The sequence below is a fragment of the Zalophus californianus genome, chromosome 16, assembly GCF_009762305.2.
Source record: "Zalophus californianus isolate mZalCal1 chromosome 16, mZalCal1.pri.v2, whole genome shotgun sequence".
NCBI classification, from domain to species: domain Eukaryota; kingdom Metazoa; phylum Chordata; class Mammalia; order Carnivora; family Otariidae; genus Zalophus; species Zalophus californianus.
In genome coordinates, this window is record NC_045610.1 from 47,047,209 (window position 1) to 47,070,194 (window position 22,986).

General features: G+C 36.2%; 1 protein-coding gene across 14 annotated transcripts in view; it reads left to right on the forward strand.

The window, feature by feature from the left end:
• The window catches only part of TANC2 (tetratricopeptide repeat, ankyrin repeat and coiled-coil containing 2), a 353,239-nt gene that overhangs the window by 193,452 nt on the left and 136,801 nt on the right, over positions 1 to 22,986 (forward strand). For all 14 annotated transcript variants that reach the window (XM_027624902.2, XM_027624912.2, XM_027624910.2 and 11 more), the window contains 2 exons: positions 11,244 to 11,392; positions 17,398 to 17,584. In XM_027624902.2, coding sequence (XP_027480703.1) covers positions 11,244 to 11,392; positions 17,398 to 17,584 — 336 coding nt within the window. The remainder of the gene's footprint in view (positions 1 to 11,243; positions 11,393 to 17,397; positions 17,585 to 22,986) is intronic.

Genomic DNA, 22,986 nt, shown 5'->3' on the forward strand with positions numbered 1-22,986 from the left:
AATCAAGAAAAAATAAACACTAAAATTATCAAAAACACCCATCTGGACAATTTAATACATTTTCTCCCTTATGCTTACAGTTGTATCCACAGTGCTTCATGTAGTGACTAGTACATAGTAGATGTTCATTCAGTGTGTGTTGAATGAATGAAATGAACCCAAAAAATCAGGGGAAGGCAAAATGAAACAGTATGTTATAAATATATGTAAATGACATAGATTTCTCTCTACAAAGAATATATCTTTTCACTGTCTAATTTACTACAAAGGGGTTCATAAGCTTGAGGAACTGGAGCTATATAATACTGGAGCTCAGTTTTGGGGGGAACGTGTCAGAGCCCCTGTGCTGGCTTCAGCACTTACTATGACAAAAAACAGCCCTGATTTTAACAGCCACCCATTTTCCAGTATTTATTAGAAAGGAAAAACGTTTAGGTAATCATTTAAGAACTAGGAAATGAAAATATAACCAGGTTTGCTTTGGGCGAAGCTAATCATAGGTTTTATAACTCTGTGAGAGAGAAAGAATGGGTTTCTTTATTTGATTAAATGTGGTACAAATTTCTGAGTTTTGAAATAGATGAGAACAAGTGGTTTATAATTAGCAGATCATAAAGGAAAATGTAAACAGCTCGATGTGAAAATGCTAAGAGAATGCAGAGAGAATTAAGAGAGTCTATACACTGAGACTCTGTGCAGCCTGCCATGTTCGGGATGTAGATTAGGGGTTTGGATGCATTAACTATGAGACATTCATTTCTTTTTTTTTTTATTATGTTCAGTTAGCCAACATACGGTACATCATTAGTTTTTGTTGTAGTGTTCAACGATTCGTTAGTTGCGTATAACACCCAGTGTTCATCCCAACACATGCCCTCCTTAATACCCAATCACCCAGTCATCCCATAGACATTCATTTCTTGACACAGTTTTAGTCATTGTCTAATCCCTCTGTGGTTTGGCTACTTTTAAATAGAAGACACTTTTTTTTTTTTCAAATATAAAGTGTAAACCATCTCTGAAAGGAGAATTAATGTCATCAAGGAAAATGTTCAGCACTTGTTTTTTTACAGCATCCTATTTCTTGCCAGCATTATATTTCTCACATAGTTTAATTTACTATGACTTAATTGATTGATTGATTTTCTGTTTCCCCCCCATAAGACTATAACCTCCTTAAGAATAGGGGCTATGCCCCTTGTTCATAAATGTGCATGTAACACTTGACACAGTGCTGGACACACAGAAAGTACTCAGTAAATATGTATTGAGTTAATGAATGCTTTCCTATATTGTCTATCATCAGGATACTGTTAAAGATAAAAGTAGGGGCTCCTGAATGGCTCAGTCGGTTAAGCATCTGCCTTTGGCTCAGGTGATGATCCCAGGTCCTGGGATCGAGTCCCGCATTGGGCTCTCTGCTCAGTGGGGAGTCTGCTTCTCCCTCTCCCTCTCCCGCTCCCTCCGCTCGTGCACTCTCACACACTCTCTCTCTGTCAAATAAATAAATAAAATCTCTTTAAAAAAAGATAAAAGTAAATAAAATAACCATATAAACAATTCGTATTCAGCAATCACATATTTCCTGGCAAAAAATGAGGTGGTTGAGAACATAGGCTCAGGAGCCAGACAGCCTGGACTTCAGTATTAACTCTGTCACTGACCTAACTCTGTAACCATGGGCAAGCAAGAAATTAATCTCCATGTGCCTCCCTTTTATTATCTGTAGGGTAGGGAACATTGTGAAGATTAAGTGATTTAATACATGTAAAGCACTTAGAAAAGTACGAGGCACTAATAGCCCAATAAATATTAGTTATTGTTGTTATTACTACTAGTACTACTATCATTATTAATATTCTAGAAATAAATTTAAAAGACTCTTTTAGAACAACATTAAATTATGCTGCATTTAATCCGTCTTGAACTTAGAGCTTTATATTTCTGTTGAACTGGTAAATCATCTGGAATTTGAATCTGAAAATCATTCCCTCAGCTCTTTTTCCCTACCTCTACTGTTACAAAACCAACCTCATCCATTTTAAGAATTTTGAGTATTACCTCCAAGAGTCCTCTTCCCTCCTTTTCCTGCCACCACCCTTCCAAGACAAGTTTGTTTTCTTTCTCTGTGGTCTCCAGCACTTCCTTTATTTATAAAATATTTTTTGTATCCATTGGCTTCTCTATCTGTATGTCATTGCTCTGCTTTGTTAACTGGTACAAGAGAAGTGGCCAAATAATTTTTAATTTTATACTAAATTTTGAATTACATAGAGCATTGTTTCTTTTTTATAATTCTAGACTTCTTTCTTGGAGGAAGAATCAGATATGGTGAATATTGTTTCAATCTCAAGCCCAGTGTGTCCTTAATACATTTTCTATAATTTTTAAAAATTAAACTATAAATACAGAAAGGCACACACATCATAATTATGTAGTCTTGATGAAATTCTCTGAAGCAAACACATCCATCTAACCACTACCTAAATCAAGATATAGAACATTACCAGTACTTTGGAAATTTTCCTCATGCTTCCCCCCCGCCCCCGCATCATTATCCACTTTATAACTCCTATTATGACCGCCATTCTGTTATTTCCTTTCCCCATTTTCACACTTTGTACAAATGAAATCATTAGTGTGTATTCTTTTGAATCTCTCTTCTTTTGTTCAATAGTATATTTGTGAGATTATCTTTTGCTGTCATATTTCATTGTGTATTTACTATTGATGGACGTTTTTGATTTTGGCTGTTATGAACAATTCTTCTATGAATATTTGTTACGTATATTTTGATGCACCTATGTATACTTTTCCTCTTGGTATATACCTAGCAGTGGACATGCTAGAGTTTCAGTATGTTCAGCTTAAAATTTTTCCCAAATTTAATGCTACCAATTTGCATTCCTACCAGCACAGCAGTATTTAAGTATTTTTTTACCCTGTATTGTCAGGGTTGGTTGTTTGTTTTGTGTGCCATTCTGCACTGTACATATGCAGTGGTATGTCACTGTGATTTTGATTTTCATCTCCATCTCCCAGTAATGTTGAACAGCTTTTCATATGCTTATTGGTCATTTGGACATACTCTTGTAAATTCTTGTATAGATTTTTTTGTTTATCTTTTGATAGGATTGTCTTTATTTTTCTTGCTGATTTGTATGGATTCTCTATATATTCTAGAAAGAAGCCCTTTGTTGGATATATGAATTGGAGATATCTTTTCCTACCATATGACTTGCCTTTTTGCCACCTTAGTGGTGCCTTTGGTGAACAGAAGTTTTTCTTATTAATAAACTTCACTAAAAGCCAGTCTTCTTTTGTGGTTAAGTGCCTTTTGTGTCCTGTTTAAGAAGTCTTTGCCTAGTCCTAGGTCATGCAGATATTCTATTAGTTTATCTTTCAGAAAATTTGTTTTACCTTTCATATTTGGGTCTATAATCCATATGGAATTGAGTTTTGTATATGGTATGATGTAGGGGACAGGTTTTATTTTAATTCATATCATATTGATCCATCATCAGTTATTGACAATACCATCCTGTTACTAAAACATGGCAGTGGCTCACCCTTGTCCTAAATAAGGTGAATTATATACGTATGGATATGCTTTCGATTCTTTATTCTGTTCCATTGGTCTTTTTATCTATGTTTGTGTCAGTCATACTCTGTCTTAAGTGCTTTAGCATTAAATCTTGATATTAAGTAATAGAAGTCATTCTTCTTCAAATTTTCTTTACTATTCCTGGACCTTTCCATTTCTGTGTACGTTTTAGAATCTTTTATTTCTTATGGTGCTGTATTCTTTATTCAGTGTTCTGGGAGCAAAGCCTAACACATAAATACACTCCCCCCAAATAGCCAAAATAAAATAAGAACTTAAAATTTAAATAGCTTTAATAAGCAGAGAATGTGTGAAATTTGTATGATTTGTTTTGTGTAAAATAGTCTTACAGTGATCATCTAATTTTGTTTATCATGTTCTAAATTCATCACTATTAAAGAAGTCGCATTAGAATTCCACTCAAGGAAAGTACTATCTTTGTTTACAGACATACCTTAATTGGGTGTGTTTGGTTATAAAAATGCCTGGATGGTCATGGATGAGACAAAAAGATGGGTAAAACATTCGGTATGAAGAAGAGGAATTTTTTTTTTTTTAGATTTTATTTATCTATTTGAGAGAGAGAGCACAAGCGGGGCTGGAAGGGGGCAGAGAAAAAGGGAGAGGGAGAAGTAGATAGACTCCCCACTGAGCACGGAGCCCACCACATGGCTTGATCCCAGAACCCCAAGATCACGACCTGAGCCGAAGTCATACACTTACCCAACTGAGCCACCCAGGTGCCCCAAGAGGAATTTTAACCGCAAATATTTGGTATGAGGATTTAAGAGGAATTTTGAGAGTTATGAGAGCAGGTACCCTGGGTAGAGGGGTGGTAGGAAGTGATGCCAGCAACATGGTAAGAGACTGGAATCAAGGATGACAGTATAACCTGGGGTTAAGAGCTTGAGTTCTAGATCCAGATTGCCTGGACATCCGCTCACTAGACATCTGAATTTGGATAAACTTACTTATTTTTGGGTAAACTTACTTATAAACTTACTTATTCTTTCTATGCTTCCCTTTCCTATTTGTAAAACAGGGATAAGGTACCTACCCTCGTAAGGCAGATATGATAACTAAATGAGTTAGTATGTATTACACAGTACCCAGAAACAGTACCTGGTGAGTTAGTATGTATTACACAGTACTCAGAAACAGTACCTGGCATCTAGTTAATCTTCATATGTGCTAGCTGCTGTTATAATTAATAAAAGATCATCTGTGTTATCATCTGAGATATATTTTTATTTAAGTTCTGTTCTTGATATATTTCCCTACCCTTGACATACACAATGCATCCCCAGGAGGTCCTGTGTAAGAACAAGATGTGTTGAAGACTGAAAAGATTATTAGAATCTAGTAGTGCAGAAAACAAACCCCACACTCGGGAAGGAAACAAACTAAAACTTCATTGTAAGCCAGAAACTGAAGTAATTCTAGGAATCCTCAGAAGTAACAGATTGGGAGCACCTGGGTGGCACAGTCAGTTGAGTGTCTGCCTTCGGCTCAGGTCATGATCCCAGGGTCCTGGGATCCAGCGCTCCGTCTGTAGGAGCTCCCTGCTCAGCAGGGAGTCTGCTTCTCCCTCTGCCTCTGCCTTTCCCCCTGCTCATGCTCTCTCCCTCTCTCTCTCTCTCCCCCACTCTCTCTCTCCCCCACTCCCCCACCCCCCAACTCTTCCATACTCTCTCTCTCAAAAAAAAGAAAAAGAAATAACAGATTGGACACTCTGCGTTGAGAGTACATCCAGTTTGACAAATTTGGTTTTTTATTTTATTATGTTAATCACCATATACATTAGTTTTTGATGCAGTGTTCCAGTTTGACAAATTTTAAAGGGTAAGATGTTTCAGGGTTTCTCAGCCTCAGTGCTGTTGACTGTTGAGGCTAGAGAATCCTTCGTTATGAGGAGCGCTCTTGTATAATGTAGTATGTTTAGCAGAATTCCTGGTCTCTCTCTACTAGAGCTTATGTTCACTCAAAACCTTATACATGGGTGTTTGTAGTAGCTTTATTCAGAATATCCAGAAACTGGAAACAACCCAAATGTCCTTCAGTGGGTGAATGGTTAAACAAAATGTGGTACATCAATGCAATGTATTACTACTACTCAGAAAAAGAAAAAAAAGAAAAAGGAACAAACTATTGAAACAGGCAACAATTTGAATCGATCTTAAAAGCATTATGCTGAATTTTTTAAAAGCCAATCTCAAGTATAATTTCTTCTGTATGATAGTCTCAAAATCACAAAATGGCTCACAGAACCCAGGAAAACACTTGAGTATTACCAGTTTATCATTTGGGATATCTTTTTTTTTTTTTTTAAGTAAACTCCATGCCCAGCATAGGGCTTGAACTCATGAAACTGAGATCAAGACCTGAGCTGAGATCAATAGTCAAATGCTTTACCAACTGAGCCACCCAGGCACCCCTCATGAGGGATATCTTTAATGATACAAATGAACAGTCAGATGAAGAGGTACATGAGGGGTGGTCCATAAAAGTCCTGAGCACAGGAGCTTCGGTCCTTGTGGGGTTTAGGTGCACCATCCTCCCAGTATGTGGATGTGTTCATCAGCCTAGAAACTCTCCAAACCTTATTGTTAAGTATTTTCATGGAAGTTCCATTATGTAGGCATGATTGATTAGTCACTGGCCATGGCTGATTAACTCAACTTCAGCCCCTTTTCCCCTCCCTGTAGGTTGGGGAGTGGGGTGAAAGTTCCAACCTTCTAATAACATGGTAACTAGCCTCCATCCCACAGCTGTTTAGTGGCCCACTAAGAGTCACCTCAAAAGGGGTTATGAAAAACAAAAGATGCTTCTCTCACCAGTCACTCAGGAAATTCTAAGAGTTCAGGAACCCTGTTCCAACAACTGGGAACAAGGACCAGATATGTATTTCTCATTATATCACAGTATTACATATAAGCAATATGCCTGTAAACAAGTTGTCTCTTATGTAGACATTCTCACTATTTATATTATTACTTTCCAGTGAGGGAGCCGTATAACATACTAGTTGGGAGCATTGATTCTGGAGGCAGGGAGCCTGGGTTCTAAACCTGGCTCTGCCATTTATTGCTTGTGCTTAAGTTTTCTTATCTGTAAAATGAGTGTAATAATACCTATTTCATAAAGTTGTTATAAAAACTAAGTTAATATTTGTAAAGTGTTCAATGACTTGTACATAAGCACCATATGTTAAATAAATGAATCATATAATCTAATGTCTTATTTTCCACAGATTATAAACTTTTTAAAGTCAATGACTGTACCTTCTCCACGTTATATAAATCCTCATAGTACCTAGTACATAGAAAATACTTGGTAATCATCAGAATAGCCTCCTAGAAGAAAATGAAATGGAGCCTCAGAATATCTAGAGGTCAGGAATCTATGCTAAGAAGAATTTGGAAAACCTTAGCTAGTTTAATCTATAGAAGGGGAAAAGGGTAATTCATCAATTTGAATATAGCAGTTACCTTTTTATTAAGGAATAAGAAGCTTTCATTCTCGGGGTGGGGGGCAGCAAGGACCATGTAAACTTAAAAAATATTTGTGAATAAAAATAACCCTATTGGGGCGCCTGAGTGGCTCAGTCGTTAAGCGTCTGCCTTCAGTCATGATCCCAGGGTCCTGGGATGGAGCCCCACATCGGGCTCTCTGCTCGGCGGGAAGCCTGCTTCTCCCTCTCCCACTCCCCTTGCTTGTGTTCCCTCTCTTGCTGTCTCTCTCTCTGTCAAATAAATAAAATAAAATCTTAAAAAAAAAACCCTATTGATTCTATTATATCTGTTCTGTGGCAGAGAAATCTATTTTTGTTGACTCTCGGAGAGGACATAGGGAAGAGAAAATAGAGACCGTTTTTCTACTCTGACATAAATTCAATGAAAGTTCTATATAGATTTTCCACAGATGGGACACTTGAGTTCAATAATAGTGTACAAAAATACACATATAGTCCCTTCCTCTGACCCCTAGGTTATAACTTTAGTAGATAATATAAATGTAAATGTAAACTGAATAATAACAATGTAAATCACACTTTCTTGCCATCATGGAGTGGTTTAATGTTTAAGACTGAATATCATAAAAACTTAAGAAGCTATTAAATTTTGACATTGAACCATATGATATTATAGCTAATGCTTACTGCGTTGACAGGACATGTCTCTCTCCAAAAAAAAGATTTTTGTAATGTCCTATAGGATCTGTGCCACTGTGGATTTTTATAAAGTTAGACTAAATGTATCTGAATGAAAACAAAATCTGAAAAAATGTTGACCGTGAATCAAGTTACTGTAAACAGGCAATTTAAATAAATTATTTCTACATTACATTTAGAGTAGATCATACTATGTTCCCTGACTCCTTTTTGTTCTCTATTTGCACTTAAGCTTAGCCAAAGGCTAAGAAGCAATTATAAATTCTCTCTTTGGAAAGAAATTTATCTTGATGGTGAGTCCAAGGAAAAACCTAATACTGACTTTGTTTAGCGTCCCTCAGTGAATTTGAAAAAGAATTAATTCCTATGGTTGGTGACCACTGAAAAATAGCCTAAATAGAAAAAGAACCTAAAAAGCAAATTGTATGAAAAGAATGTAGCAGTCTGGAGACAGAGGATTAAAATGAATACCAGCGATCAGAAATTGGGGGGGGGGGTCTAAATTTCAGGGCAAAAATGAACTTTAATGGGGTTTCTTTTTGGAGTGATTAAAATATTCTGGTATTAGAAAGTGATGGTGGTTGCATAACCTTATGAATATACTAAAAGCCACTGAATTATACACTTTAAGAGGATAGAGTTTATGGTATGTGAATTATATATCAATTTTTAAAAAATGACCCTGGGGGCACCTGGGTGGCTCAGTTGGTTAAGCATCTGACTCTGATTTCGGCTCGGGTCATGATCTCATGGGTCGTGGGTTTGAGGCCCGCATCAGTCTCTGTGCTCAATGGGGAGTCTGCTTGGGATTCTCTCTCCCTCTGTCCTTACCCCCCACTCTTATGTGTGCACACGCTCGCTCTCTCTTTAAAAAAAAAAAATGACCCTCACTGTGGGGGAAGTGCTAGTTGGGCTCATGTGGCATGGGGTAGGACCCCAAGCAGGGGGAGTAGAGCGTTTGTGTGCAGGGTGGCAGTGAGCAGCAGTGACATTGTATTTGAAGGTGGAACAGATTAAGTAAGGATAGTGAGAGATGTCTTACTGTTGGAGAACAAGTTTACAACTTTGGGAAAAAAAGTTTGGGGAAAAATAAAACCTAGAATTAACCTTATGGTACTAAATTGGAATTAGAGCATCACCAGGAACTTTTGGGGGGTGTGTTTGTGTACAGATTTACAAATGAATATAAGGATATGTGACTGTTGTATGTATGTATACATGTATGTATGTGCATAATTATACTGCCTGCCTCTGTCCCAGTGGACCTGGAGGACAGTAGCATCCTAAAAGCAGTGAGCATATATGATATTCTAAATGCCTTTCCCCACTAAAAAGAACCAGGGCTTCTTGGAAAAGCATCTGATTCTACGGCTAGGGCAGGGGAAGTAAAAGATGAGCCTGGAACATCTCTTACTTTCCCAAAGAAAAGAAATGCTCAGGCGATGACACAGGTGTGTCAAAAGGTTACAAGAGCCAAACTGAAAGGGCTTACCCTGGCCAAATCTGGGACAGTTGAAACAACAACATAAATAATGATAGTAACAGATTATAACTCATTGAATATATAGGAATCACTGAGTTCAGATAAATAGATAAGGAAAAGAAACTAAGCTGTAGAAAGAATGATGGGTTTAGAAAAATCACTATTTGGCATGGTAGTAATTAGTTCAACCAAGAAACATTAGTGAATGCTAAAAGACAGTGGGCAAAATTTCATTGAGGAGAGAGTCAGACTGATACTTTTACACTAACAGTGTCCATACTATCATTATTCATAATATCCAACAGATGGAAACAACCCCCAAGTCTGCAACATCAGTTGAATAAACTATGGCAATATACATACAATGGAATATTATTTATTTATAAAAAGGAATGAAATTCTGATGCATGCTACAACATGGATGACCCTTGAAAACATGCGCAAAGTCAGATAGGCAAGACATAAAAAGACAAATATTGTGTGGTTCCACTTATATGGTACCGAGAATAGGCAAATTCATAGAGAAAATAGGATAGAGATTAGCTGGGGCTAGTAAGAGGGGGGAATGGGAAGTTTTTATTTAATGGGTACAGAGTTTCTTTGGGGGAAGATGAAAAAGTTCTGGAAATGGACAGTGGCAGTGGCCATACAACACTGTGAATGAACTTAATGCCACTGAATTGTACATGTAAAAATGGTTAAAATGGAAAATCTTGGTATATATATTTTATTGCAAACATATTTTTTTAATTTAAAAATTTGTTGAGAAGTAGGATGTATTTACGCAGACCCAAAATGTCCCTCCACAACATACTTATTAATTACAAAGGGAAAAAGTGTAATTTTAGAGCCGCAAAATCTAGCAAACACTACTATAACAAAGTGATCTAAGTTAACAGCATCACTTTTGTGATAGTCCTGCCAAAAATGCATAACTTAACTCAAATCATAAGGTAACAGGAGATAAATTCGAATTGAGGGACATTGTGCAAAACAACTGGCCTATAATCTTCAGAAGTGTCAAGGTCATGAAAGTTAAGAAAAGACTGATGAGCTGTTCCAAATTAAAAGAAATAAAAGAGAACTGAGAATGAAATGCACTGCCTAACCCTGAAATGGATCCTTTTGCTAGAAAGCACATTACTGCGACAAAACTTAAATGGGATCTGTGGGTGTGATCATAATAATGCCAAATGTTAGTTTTCTGAGGTCTGTGCTGTTGCTGTCGTTATGTATGAGAATGTCCTTGTTTATAGGACTCTAACTGGGGATGATGGGACATCATGTTTATACTTTCAAAGGTTAAGGGAAAAAAATGTTCTTTATACTATTCTTGAAACTTTTTTATAAGTTTGAACTAATTTCAAAATCTTTTGAAAAAAGAGGGGCACCTGGGTGGCTCAGTCGTTAAGCATCTACCTTCAGCTCAGGTCATGGTCCCAGGGTCCTGGGATCGAGCCCCACATCGGGCTCCCTGCTCCGCGGAAAGCCTGCTTCTCCCTCTCCCACTCCCCCTGCTTGTGTTCCTTCTCTCGCTGTGTCTCTCTCTGTCAAATAAATAAAATCTTTAAAAAACAAAAAACGAAAAAATCTTTTGAAAAAAGAATATTTATACAAACTTTAAGAGAAAAGAAAAAGATAAAAGAACCTGAATGAAGGTGGGGATTGTGGCAGGAGCCATGTCCCAAGACCAGGACTGAATTGGAAACCTAACTGCAAAAGAAATAGGAAACATCTTCTATTCAGTAAATTACAAACATTCTCTCAAACCCAGGTTTCAAGTAGATACATTGAGGATAATCCGAGTAAACGATATATCAATTATAATATGCAAAAGTGGGAAAATCAGCTTCTAGGCAGGGATCTGGTAATTTTGGATTTAGAATGAAAATGAAGGGAATGACCAAATTCAATGTAAGAATAGTTGCAGGGCAAGGTCATTTTATTTTGAAAGATTCATGTGTTTCAATGTCTGCCTGTTATAGGTGATGCTGAACAGGAACTTGGTCCCCCTCCATCTGTAGATGAAGCAGCAAACACACTCATGACTCGTCTGGGTTTCCTCCTTGGAGAGAAAGTGACGGAAGTTCAGCCAGGTGACCAATACACCATGGAAGTACAGGATGAAAATCAGGTAAACTGCTTGCTGTCACCTGCGAAACGTGGAATAAATCAGCCTATATTATACAGGAAAAATGTTGCAGGGTGTGTGTATGTGCGTATCCCAGTTGTTGAATAACTTTTGAGGCCTGAAGATATAGCTTAATTTTCCATCATCACTGTATTTCTTTAGTTTATGAAACACCTTTTAGTTTCATTCTTAGGTTTAAAAGGCCACTTTAAAGTTTTGATTCATTTATGGAATGAATGAGGAAGTAAATAATGCATAAGCCAAGAAACAGAATTGACATTTATATGGGCACTGTACCCAGAAATTATAGAATATACATCATTTTCAAGTACATGTGGATTATTTACCAAATTGACAATATGCTGACCAGGTCTCAGTAAATTTCGGATTACAACTACTGTGATCATAGTAGAATTAATCAATTACAAAATGATAACCTTGAAAATGTTAGCTACAAGGTAATTTAGAAAATCCCCCAAATGTTTGGCTATTAATATACTTCTAAATAGCCTTTCAGTCAAAAAAGAAATCACAAGAAATTAGAAAATATTTTAAACTGAAATAATAACGAAATATAACAATTTATAGTATGTATTTGTAGTATATAAAACTTAGAGTTAAAGAGGTACTCAAAAATTTTTAGTTTTTTTTTTTTTAAAGATTTTATTTATTTGACAGAGACACAGTGAGAGAGGGAACACAAGCAGGGAGAGTGGGAGAGGTAGAAGCAGGCTTACCGCGGAGCAGGGAGCCCAGTGTAGGGCTCAATCCCAGGACCCCAGGATCATGACGTGAGCCGAAGGCAGACGCTTAACCGGTTGAGCCACCCAAACGCCCCCAAAATTTTTAGTTTTGAATATATATATTAGAAAAATGAAAATCTGAAAAATTATCTAAATATTCATGTCAAAAAGTTAAAAATTATCAACAATTTGAAAAAAATTTTCTTTCATAGATTTTTTTTTTCTTTTAGCTATATTTTAGTTTAAATGTAGCAAAGGAAGTAGACTCAAATTCATTTGTGTGGTCTTCATCTTTAAAATGTATGTCCTGTAGTGAATCCTTTTATTCTAGAAGATGACAATTTGAGTTCGTTTTGTCTATTCTTAACAAATATTTGTGAAGATTCTATATCCTATGTTAGTTTTGTCATAAAATAATAGTCTTCAAGGATTATTTGGATATATTTATAGATCATGTGGATAATGTTCAGGTGTTCTGGAGCTCTCTCCTGAGACTTCTCTACATCCTCATTCCCTCAGTCATTGGTTTTGCTGGCTGCACATTATAATCACATTATAATTACAGTTTTTATAAAATTCAGATGCCTGGAGATTCTAATCATATTGAAACTCCTCCGTTCTTTTTTTTTTTAAATACTCTTAACTCCTGAATTGCCTCTGGCCCTGCCTTTCCCCTGATCTCCAGTATATTTCCAGCTACTCCCTTTGCTACGTGTGTGTCCAAGATGCAGCTCAAACCTAACATGTCAAAAACTGAAGCCTTACATTTTTTTCCCAGAACCTGCTCCTTCTGCAGTGTTTTCTCTCAGAGTAGTTTGTATCACCTTCGTGCTTTGGACAAAAGCGTTGGAGCCATTCTTGAGTTTTCTCTGTCAGATTACACATTCACTCTTTCAGCAAATCGTATAGGCTTTGTCTGCAAAGTATATTCTGAATCTGCTCCCTTCTCTTTACTTCCACGGCTACACCTGAGTCCACGTCACTGTACTCTCTTGCCCGGGCTACTGCAATGGTTACTGGACTGTAAGGCCTGGAACTTTTGCCTGTTCTCGTTACTGCCGTATCCTCTGCATCTAGAATAGGGTCTAGCATTGGTAGGTGCTCAGTAAATATTTACTGAATGAATAAATAGCCTCCTCATAGGTCTCTGCTTCCACTCTTGCTCCTCTGTAGTCTGTTCACACAGTAACCAGAGTGATCCTTGTAAAATATGGATCTGATCTTTTTGCTTCTGTGCTCTGAATCTTCCACTGTTTTCTCGTCACATTTAGAATTAAATCTGAAATCTTTAGCATGGTCAGAAAGGCACTGCCTGGTCTGACCCCTTGCTACTACCTCTCCTACACTGCCTACCCCCCTCCCTTTCATCTGCAGCTCTGCAGTGACACTGACCTTCTGTCATTCCTCTGACACAGAACATTCCTTTAGTACTGGAAAGCGCTTCCCGCATAACTCACTTGCTCACTTCATTCAGTGCTCTGCTCAGATGTTCCGGGAAGCCTTCCTTAACTGCTGTTTCTAATAGCCACTGCCCACCTCTATACCCCCTTATACTGCTGCTTTATTTCCTTTATAACTCTTAACCATTAATTTATTGCACTCCATATTTAGTTGTGAGTTTTTGTTTTTGTTTTCTTGTCTGTATCTCATACAAGAGTGTAAGCTTCATGATGGCAGGGATTGATGGTTTTTTTTTTAATCAGTAACTGTGTTGGTATGCTATGCCCTGTGAATAAAAAAATGGGAATGATATATGCTGAGGGCCTTTTTGATATTGGTATAAGTAAAACATCCATTTTTATTTTTTACTTTTTATTTCTTGATATTCATGTAAAGTTAAAATGTGACTATTCTAGTGATGACCAAGGAACATGATGTTACAGTATGAGTATTTGCCAAGGATCCTGTTGTTTCTAATAATAGAAAAGTCACTTACATTTGTGGTGAGCAGAGTATAACATAAACTACTTCAATTAAAAAAAAGAAAGAAAGAGAAAAGTCCCTGAACGAGGAAGTAGAAAATCTGTGCCCTACTTCCAATTCTACCCCGTATGACTTTGTAAAATCAGACATTCACTTAACCTCTCTGAGCTTTAGGTTTTTCATAGGTAATAACAGCTGACATTTATGAAATGCTTCCTACATGCTAATCGTTGTACTAATTGTTTTATTTGTACTATTTTGCTTAAGCTTCCTTATACCGCAGTGTGGTAGGGTCCATTGATATTCCAGATTTCAGATAAAAAAGTGGAAACAGAGTGCCACAAAGTGATGGAATAGTATTCAAATCCAGACAGTCTGCTTTTACAACCTCTGTTCTTAACAGTTGCACCATACCATTTCAGTGTAATATGAAATAATAATACCTGACAGGATTGTTGTGAGGATCAAGGTAAATCACGAATATGAAATTACTTTGTAAGCTGTAAAATGCCATATAAATAAAAGGTGTAAAATACTATGCAGTATAATTAGTATATAAATATATTGCAAGAACTATGATTTGGGGAAATTATTTGATAGCTTTCATTCTTTAGGGCAGTTTCTTATTCACATTTCTTAATCAGGGAAATAGTACTCATTTGCCTTATACTTGGTTGAAAAGGAATAAATGAAATAATATTAAATTTTTTTAAATGGTAAAGCATTGAACAAATGTAAAATACTATTAATGATTGCCTTCTGGGAATATAATATACCATGAAACTATCTTGGAACCACAGAAGGAAGTGACTAAATTGATCATTGGAATTTCTAGTCTTAGGAAGGTTATTAAGAATTAGGAGGTCATATTCATTTGGTGACTTTCTTCCGAACTAAACAGCGTGCTAACAAAGGTAGATTTCTTTGTTTAGGAAGGCCTGAGGGTAATAGCATCCTCAGAATTATACTAGAAAGGACAGAACCCAGCACAGGCAAGTCACATGTATCGTTTTTCTACAAAAGACAAAGTACTGAAAGTAATATTCAACCAACCACTATATTTTCTTCACTCGGTAATTTCTGGAGTGGTAGGATATACTTTAGGAATTCCATCATCAGGTTCTTACCTTGAATAATTGTAGAACCTTTAAGAGACCTTTAGGAAGGATCCTTTGGGATCCTTCCAGAGAACACAATGGAAAAACCACTGAAAGATTTTATAAGTGGTGTGGTTTAATTAGAGGTCCATTTTAGCTTAAAGCATGGAGAATGGTTAATGTTATCTTTCGGTGTCTAGAAGAGATTTCTATATCTCATTAACTAGCTTCCTTAAATAAAGAGGAGGCCTGCTTTTTAAATCATAAGCCATGAGCAAATTTCTCCTTTCTAAACGGCTTGATCTTTAAGCTTTGCTTTTACAGTTAAAGGTTTTAAAGCATACATTCTGTGATACAAGCTTTATTTTGTAGAAGACAACTTGTAGTAAAAATAGTGTCTTTTGGGCTTAACCTCCACATTGGCTGTATTATGTATATAATACAGTTTCCTTTCTCAAAGAACAGACTGAGAATCTTGTCTAAAAATGGAAATGAGTTGCTATGGAAGTAATAGATTCAGATTCATACTAAAATGGAACTTTTTCAATATGGAATGACTATAGATATATTTAATGTAAAAAAAAAAAAAACCCTAGTATAGTTCATTTCATCTACCCACATATTTTTTTAAACTGAGAGTGAGGAGGTTAAAAATTGCCATGTTAGATTCTAACTAGGGAGGATTCTAATTCAGTAAGTCTGGGGTGTGGGGCTCTGCATTGGGGAGCTTGCTTTTTTACATTCCATAGGTGATTCTACTACATGCCCAGTTAAAACTCATTGCTTTGGTAGGCCAACATCATTTTATAAAAATAGAGGAGATTACAAAGAAATTGAAACTCCCCCCTCCTCTGGAGAAAAAATGTAGGTAGAAGAGAAATGGCATAGATCAGAGGGCTTATGGTATGACTAACAAAAATCAATTCCTAATATTATTAATGTGGTTGAAAAGATTTGCTTCATTGCAAGGTTCTGAGAATGTCACTTTTGCTTTAAGTTGAATATAGCTTTTATGACCTAGTTATAGCATTTAAATTAAAATCAAAAACTGGATTCAACACATGTGATTAAATACAAGGGAGTGTATCTAAAACTTATTTTAGGATGAGTAAAAGAGCCTTAATTTTCTCATATTTAGTGATTAACACATTTTCCAGTCAAGTTGTTAAATGTAAATCTTCAATTTTAGTGGAGAGAATGTGAATAGTGACTCTATAGGTAAAGAAGTTGAAAGGTTTCTTTTATTATTTTATTTGTTTGTTTGTTTGTTTATTGTTAATCACCATACATAACATCATTAGTTTTTGATGTAGTGTTCCATGATTGTTTGTGTATAACACCTAGTGCTCCATGCAGAACGTGCCCTCTTTAATACCCATTATATCATTATTCTTCCTTCAAGTAATTTTGTTACTGATCATTTACCATTTTAAGAAGGATAAAATTCTTTTAGTATTTGAAAAAATATATACTTTTATTCATTATTTTGGCAATTTATTTAGGTAGAAAGGGCTAAAGAAAAGTGGATTTTCATTAAATTAGGTAAGCCAGGATATATTGCCACCAATCTTTTTGGTGATTATTCATTCCTTCCTGTCAAAAACTAAACTGAGGTGACCTCAGATATAAGAATCATTCAAGATACAAAGCAATCTCAGCCTATAATCAGTTTCTACAGAGAAATTATTAAGTTTTGCTTTAAATGAACATTGTTTTTGATCTATTTTTTAGATAGACTTTTAGGATAAGGCATTTTCTCTGCATTCATTTATGTCTCAGGGCAGCCACCTATGTATCGAAAAAAATGCTTATTTGCATTAGAGCCTTATTTTTATTTCACCTTGGCTGCAGATTTTTTTTTTCAATCCAAAGAGAAGTATTAACAAGACTAAGTTCTAAGCCTTCAGAATAGTTTTATTGATAGGAAAAAGCAAGGACAACTTGCAGTTAATTAAAAATCCTTCTATGAATTCATAGCAGTGATAAAGAATATTTGTCACTAGAAATTTCTTAGGTGGAAAAACTGGCCACAGTCTCTGTTTGTGTTAAATTTATCAAGTTGCACCTTAATTGTATGATGCAGAATCTCTTATCCTAGAAGGCAAAAAACAACTAGTACCTAGTAGATGTAAAAGCTATGTATGTAGATTTTGTCCTTTTTCTCATCAAAGCATATGTTTTGCCATAAGATACAGTTTACTTTAACAGCAATCAGTTTATCTTGTTTTTCATTCCAATTTTTCAGACCTCAGCAATCACGCAACGGATAAGTCCCTGTTCCACCTTGACTAGTAGCACTGCCTCCCCACCAGCCAGCAGCCCCTGCTCCACCCTCCCGCCAGTCAGTTCAAATGCAACTGCCAAGGATTGCAACTATGGGGCTGTAACTAGTCCAACCTCTACCCTTGAAAGCAGAGATAGCGGCATTATTGGTGAGTTGATTTTTACATTAATCATTTTGCAGGGTTTTTTTCTTTTTAAAATAATTACATATTTTCAAAAATTCTGTGTTTGAATTGTTGAGAGAGATATATATAGAATGTGTCCTTTTCTTTTTAATGATGCTGGAGAGAGAAATAAAGGTAAACAAAATGAAAGCTATCCCTCCCTGCTTAACCACTTCTTTAAAGATATTACCTGACAAAAGGAGGGGTGGATAGAAAAAGTTTTGTCTACTTCTCCCTGTAAATTCATCTATCTGCCAACAGAAGTGGTTCAGAAAATGTTCATTCCTCACTGAACTAGTAGAGTTTGATGGAGGTTCTTGGTTCTTCATATATGTATTGCTTATTGTATACTTATTAAGGGGAGTCAGTCAAATGGAAATGAGTGAAGTTTTGGGAAATGAGGAATCTGAAGAAAGGGAATGCACAGAGAAGAAAACAGGAATGAGCACAGAATCTTAGGCATGTTCAAATTGAGCAGGAAATTGGAGGTGGGAGAATGAGCCAGTGGACAGGAGTAGTCAGACAAATAGAAGAATTGGAGCAAGGCCAAAGAAGATAAAAGGTTCAGGGAAGGGATGAGGAGAGGTTGGTCAACAAATGACAAAAGCTGAAAAGGCCAGGCATAAAGAAAATATTTCTTCCTCATTTGGCTTCCTTCTAAAAGTTATCAACTAAAAATATTTATTTATTTAGATGGTATAGCAGATATTAATGCCATGGCAACTAAATCTATCTCTCCTACTTAAATGCATATATATCAACATGTGAATTTATTCATTTAAAATAAGTATTAAGTAAATGAAAAGAATAGTTTTTAAAGATTTTATTTATCTGCGAGAGAGAGAACGCACAGGTGAGCACAAGTGGGGAGGAGAGGTGGAGGGAGAGGGATAAGCAGACCCCCCGCTGAGCAGGGAGCCTGCCGTGGGGCTCCATCCCAAGACCCTGAGGTCATGACCTGAGCCAGAGGCAGATGCCCAACCCACGGAGCCACCCAGGTGCCCTGATGAAAAGAATATTTTTACAGCAAAGTTGCAGGATACAAAACGAACACACAAAAACCAGTTGCATTTCTACATGCTAACCATGAACAATTCAAAAAGAAAATTAAGAAGACAATTCCATTATAATAACATCAAGAAGAATAAAATACTTAGGAATAAATGTAACCAAGGTAAAAAAGTTGTACACTAAACAGTACACTAAACTAAGACAAGTACACTAGACACAAAATATTGCTTAAGAAATTTTAAAAGATTTAAATAAATGAAGATATATTCTGTGTTCATGGATTGGAAGACTTAATATTGTTTAAGTGATAATATTTCTCAAAGCAGTCTACAGATTCAGTGAAATTACTATCATAATCCCAACAAAGTTCTTTGCAGAAATAGAAACACCGATCCTAAAATTCATGTGGAATCTCAGAGGACCCTGAGTGGCTAAAACAATCTTGAAAAAGGAGAACAAAGTTCTCCTTTAGTAGGACTTGTGATTAAAATAATCTGGACCTGATAGTCATGAAGATTTTTTTAACTTTTTTTTTTTTTAAGATTTATTTATTTTACTTTTGAGAGAGAGAAAGAACGAGTGGGTAAGGGGCAGAAGGAGAGAGAGAGAGAAAGAGAGAGAGAATCCCAAGCAGACTCCCCACTGAGCACGGAGCCTGCCTCAGGGCTTGATCCCATGACCCTGAGATCATGCATGACCTGAGCTGAAACCAAGACTTGGACACTCAACTGACTGTGCCACCCAGGCGCCCCTAACTACTGCTTCATTGTATTTAATACTATAGGACTTTCTGTGTTTCTCTTTCTTTTTGAATCTGTTTTCCTTCATTATGGTTTTTATCTTTTTCAAATTTACTGGTATAAAGTTGTCCAAAATATTCACTACCTACACCAGGAACCTGAGCTAGAGAGCTAAGAGGAGTCCGTCCTTCCCCCATCCAAATTTCTCATCCTTGGATTTTATTTTCATCTTTCTTAGTATTGCCTTGGCAGTCCTCATTATCTTAGACTTAGATTAATACAAATGTAACTGTTATTTCTGCTTTTCATCTTGTCCTTTCCAGATCTGTTTTTTTACACAACCACCAAAATGAATTAACTGAAAAGCAATTACTCCTTTGATTCCGTTACCTAGAAGGTGATAGTGAACTACCTGAAAATCAAATCTGATCATATCACTCCTTTGACTCCCATTTACCTATAAAATAAAGCCCAGGCCCTCCTGATCTGACCATGGCCAATTTCTCCAGCCTTCTGTCCCACTGTTTCTAGCCCTGTATGTATTGTTCTAGTCACATTAGACTTTATTGTTACCTGATGCATTTCAGTTTTTTCCTCTTTGTGCTTTTGCTCATATTGACCATTCTGCCTGTAATCTCTCTCTTACATATGAATGACTCCTGTGGATTTTTTAAGACTTTGTTAAGTATTCTGCCACTACCACTACCACCACCTCCCTTCAATTTTCCACTCCAACTCCTACCCAGTATATTCTTACTCCATGTTCCCAGTAACACCTGAGCATATAGATGTCATGGCATTTAATGTGTGGTATAGTAATTAATTTTTGAACCTGCTTTCCACCATTCAACTGTTAATTTCTTATTAGCAGAAACTTTGCCTTACTCATCTGTATCTGCAGCACCTTGTTCAGTAACTGGAATGAGGTAGCACTCTTGGTGCTTAGGTAAATGTTTACAAATGAAAGGAGAGCTGAAGGGGAGAAGGAGTGGGGCCTGGCAACTTGCATTCTTTTTTTGATAGTGCTTAGAGTGACCATTAGATACAAGATAGGTATTAGATTTATTAGATTTTGAACAAATAGAGATTAGAATTCTCCATTGACTAATTTTGTTCTCTTAAATTCTCTTTATGATTAATTTTAGCAAAATGACTTTTTTTTTTAAGATTTTTATTATTTATTTGACAGAGAGAGACACAGCGAGAGAGGGAACACAAGTAGGGGGAGTCGGAGAGGGAGAAGTAGGCTTCCAGCCGAGCAGGGAGCCCGAGGCAGGGCTCCATCCCAGGACCCTGGGATCATGACCTTAGCTGAAGGCAGACGCTTAACAACTGAGCCACCCAGGCGCCCCAGCAAAATGACTTTTATAATCCCAGCCACTCTTCTTCTTGGGTTCTTCTGTTGATATTGTTAGAGTGTCTATCATTGCATATCCTCTGTGTTGCCATATATAAAACTTAGCTTTAGATTGTGTTCATCCAAGCAGAAGGGATGGTGCTGGCAGATCAGACAAAATCTGCTTACAAGTAGTTACCTGTCAAAGGGAAAACCTAACACATCAGTGAATGTTCAAGGTAAATGTTCGTATGTTCTGAAAATTAAAAATGGGATCCTGCTTTGAATTACAGCTGGCAGTGTTTCTCTGTTTTTCTGATAAATTTCCAGAATTGTGTTCCTTGTACCATAAGTGCCTTTGTGGATAATAGATCTAATTTAAAGAATGATGAACTTCCATTCTTTAATGTGTATAAATACTGAAACATTTTCTTGCAAAATTATGAGAGAAGAATGAAAATAATATCTGGTCATCAAATTACTTCAACTGTAGAACAGTTATCAAATTATATATGAGCAGTTTATCTTGAGAAATGTTTTGTTTCTCTTTGGTTTTTATTTTTTTAATGCAATTTGAGTTGGAAGAAAATTGAATACGGCATAAGTAATAATAGTCAAAGATACTGAGATACTGTTATTACCTTGGAAATCTCACGACTGACCTACCTTAACTGTTAAATATGCTTTCTTTAAGTATTTTCCCCTCTGATTATACAAACACCTGCTTTTCCAAATCTCATATTGCTTGCATTATTTCAAACAAAAACTTCCAAGATGGTCTGTTTATTAGTGCTCTGTATTTAAATCCTGCCCTATTAGCAAAATGCACAAAAGCTATTAAATGTTTTAATTCATGCATTTTAAATTCCTTTATAGGTCAGTTGAGTGTGATCCTTTGTGATGCACTGCATTTTCCACTTAACAGCTATCAGAATTTTAGCCATTCATGTGTCTGACTGTATCACTCATATGGTTTGCCAAAATGTATAGAATCCTAGTTACAAGATTCAGAATACTAGAAATGCAGACTTCCTGAAAAAATTTTTAAGTATTCTTAATATAAAAAGTTGCTCTCTAGGGTTCTAAAAGATTTTAAATAACTGTGACTTAATTTGATTCTGTAGTCTGGATTCACCCCTGATGTGAGTTAATTTCTACCACAGAAAGCATTCTCTGTTCCAGTCATAGCTTCCCTCCCCCAATTCATAACCCTTCTTAAACAGGTGGTGAAACATCACCAACACAGTTGTCAGGTATTTGTATGGTAATTTTATATCGGTGTCTCTCTTTTTTAATTTTATGGGTATAACTCTAGTGGTGTAACAGTCTTATGTATGTGCCTAATAGATGATACCACTAATGATATATAATCTATCAGCTATATCTATCTATCTATATAGCTTCAAGCAAAAATCTTGATAGTTGTAACCTCCGTGAGATAGAGATCATCTTTCTATCCTATTGCTTTTTCATATTAATTTTTAATAATAGTCCTTTTTGGTATGGTTATATAACAAAATGAATTTAAGCATGGGTCCATTTTGTTTCTCCTCTTGTTTATCTGGAGGTCACAGTTCTTTCCAGAATGGTATAATTGTTGAATTATTTCTTTTAATCAAATATCAGAATGTTTTTAAGTCCTGATTTTGTTGCCAAATTTGGTCTTCTATCCTCTAGCCTTGTATCACTTAGGACCTACAAAGATGGAGTATCTGACTGTGCCCATTGTTTGTGATTATATTTTCCTAATGTTTCACATTAGTAAGTAAAAGAACCAATACTAGACTGGCAACCCCAGAAATAAGCATAGGGCTGGCCTAGTCTAGTTGTAAAATAATTCTGTCTTATATAATAGTGTAATAATCTTCCTTAGAATTAGAAAACTGAGATTCAAAAATAATTAGTCTCAGGTCACAAGGACAGTAAGAGGCAAAGCTGAGATTCAAGTTCAGGTCTGTATGACTGTAGTCCAGTAGGATGTTGTATATTCTTTGATTCAGACTGTCACATTTTAGAAGTCATACCTCCCAGAGGGAAGGGGTTATGGGGATGAACAACATCGGTAAAGGGGAGTGGGAGATACAGTCTTCCTGTTACGGAGTGAATAAGTTGGGGGGTAAAAGGCACAGCATAGGGAATATAGTCAGTGATATCGTAATAGCATTATTTGGTAACCGATGGTAGCTACACTTAGAGTGAGCATAGCATAACCTATAGAGATGTTGAGTCACTATGTTGTGTACCTGAAACCAATGTAATATTGCATGTCAATTATACTCAAAAAAAATTAAAATAAAAAA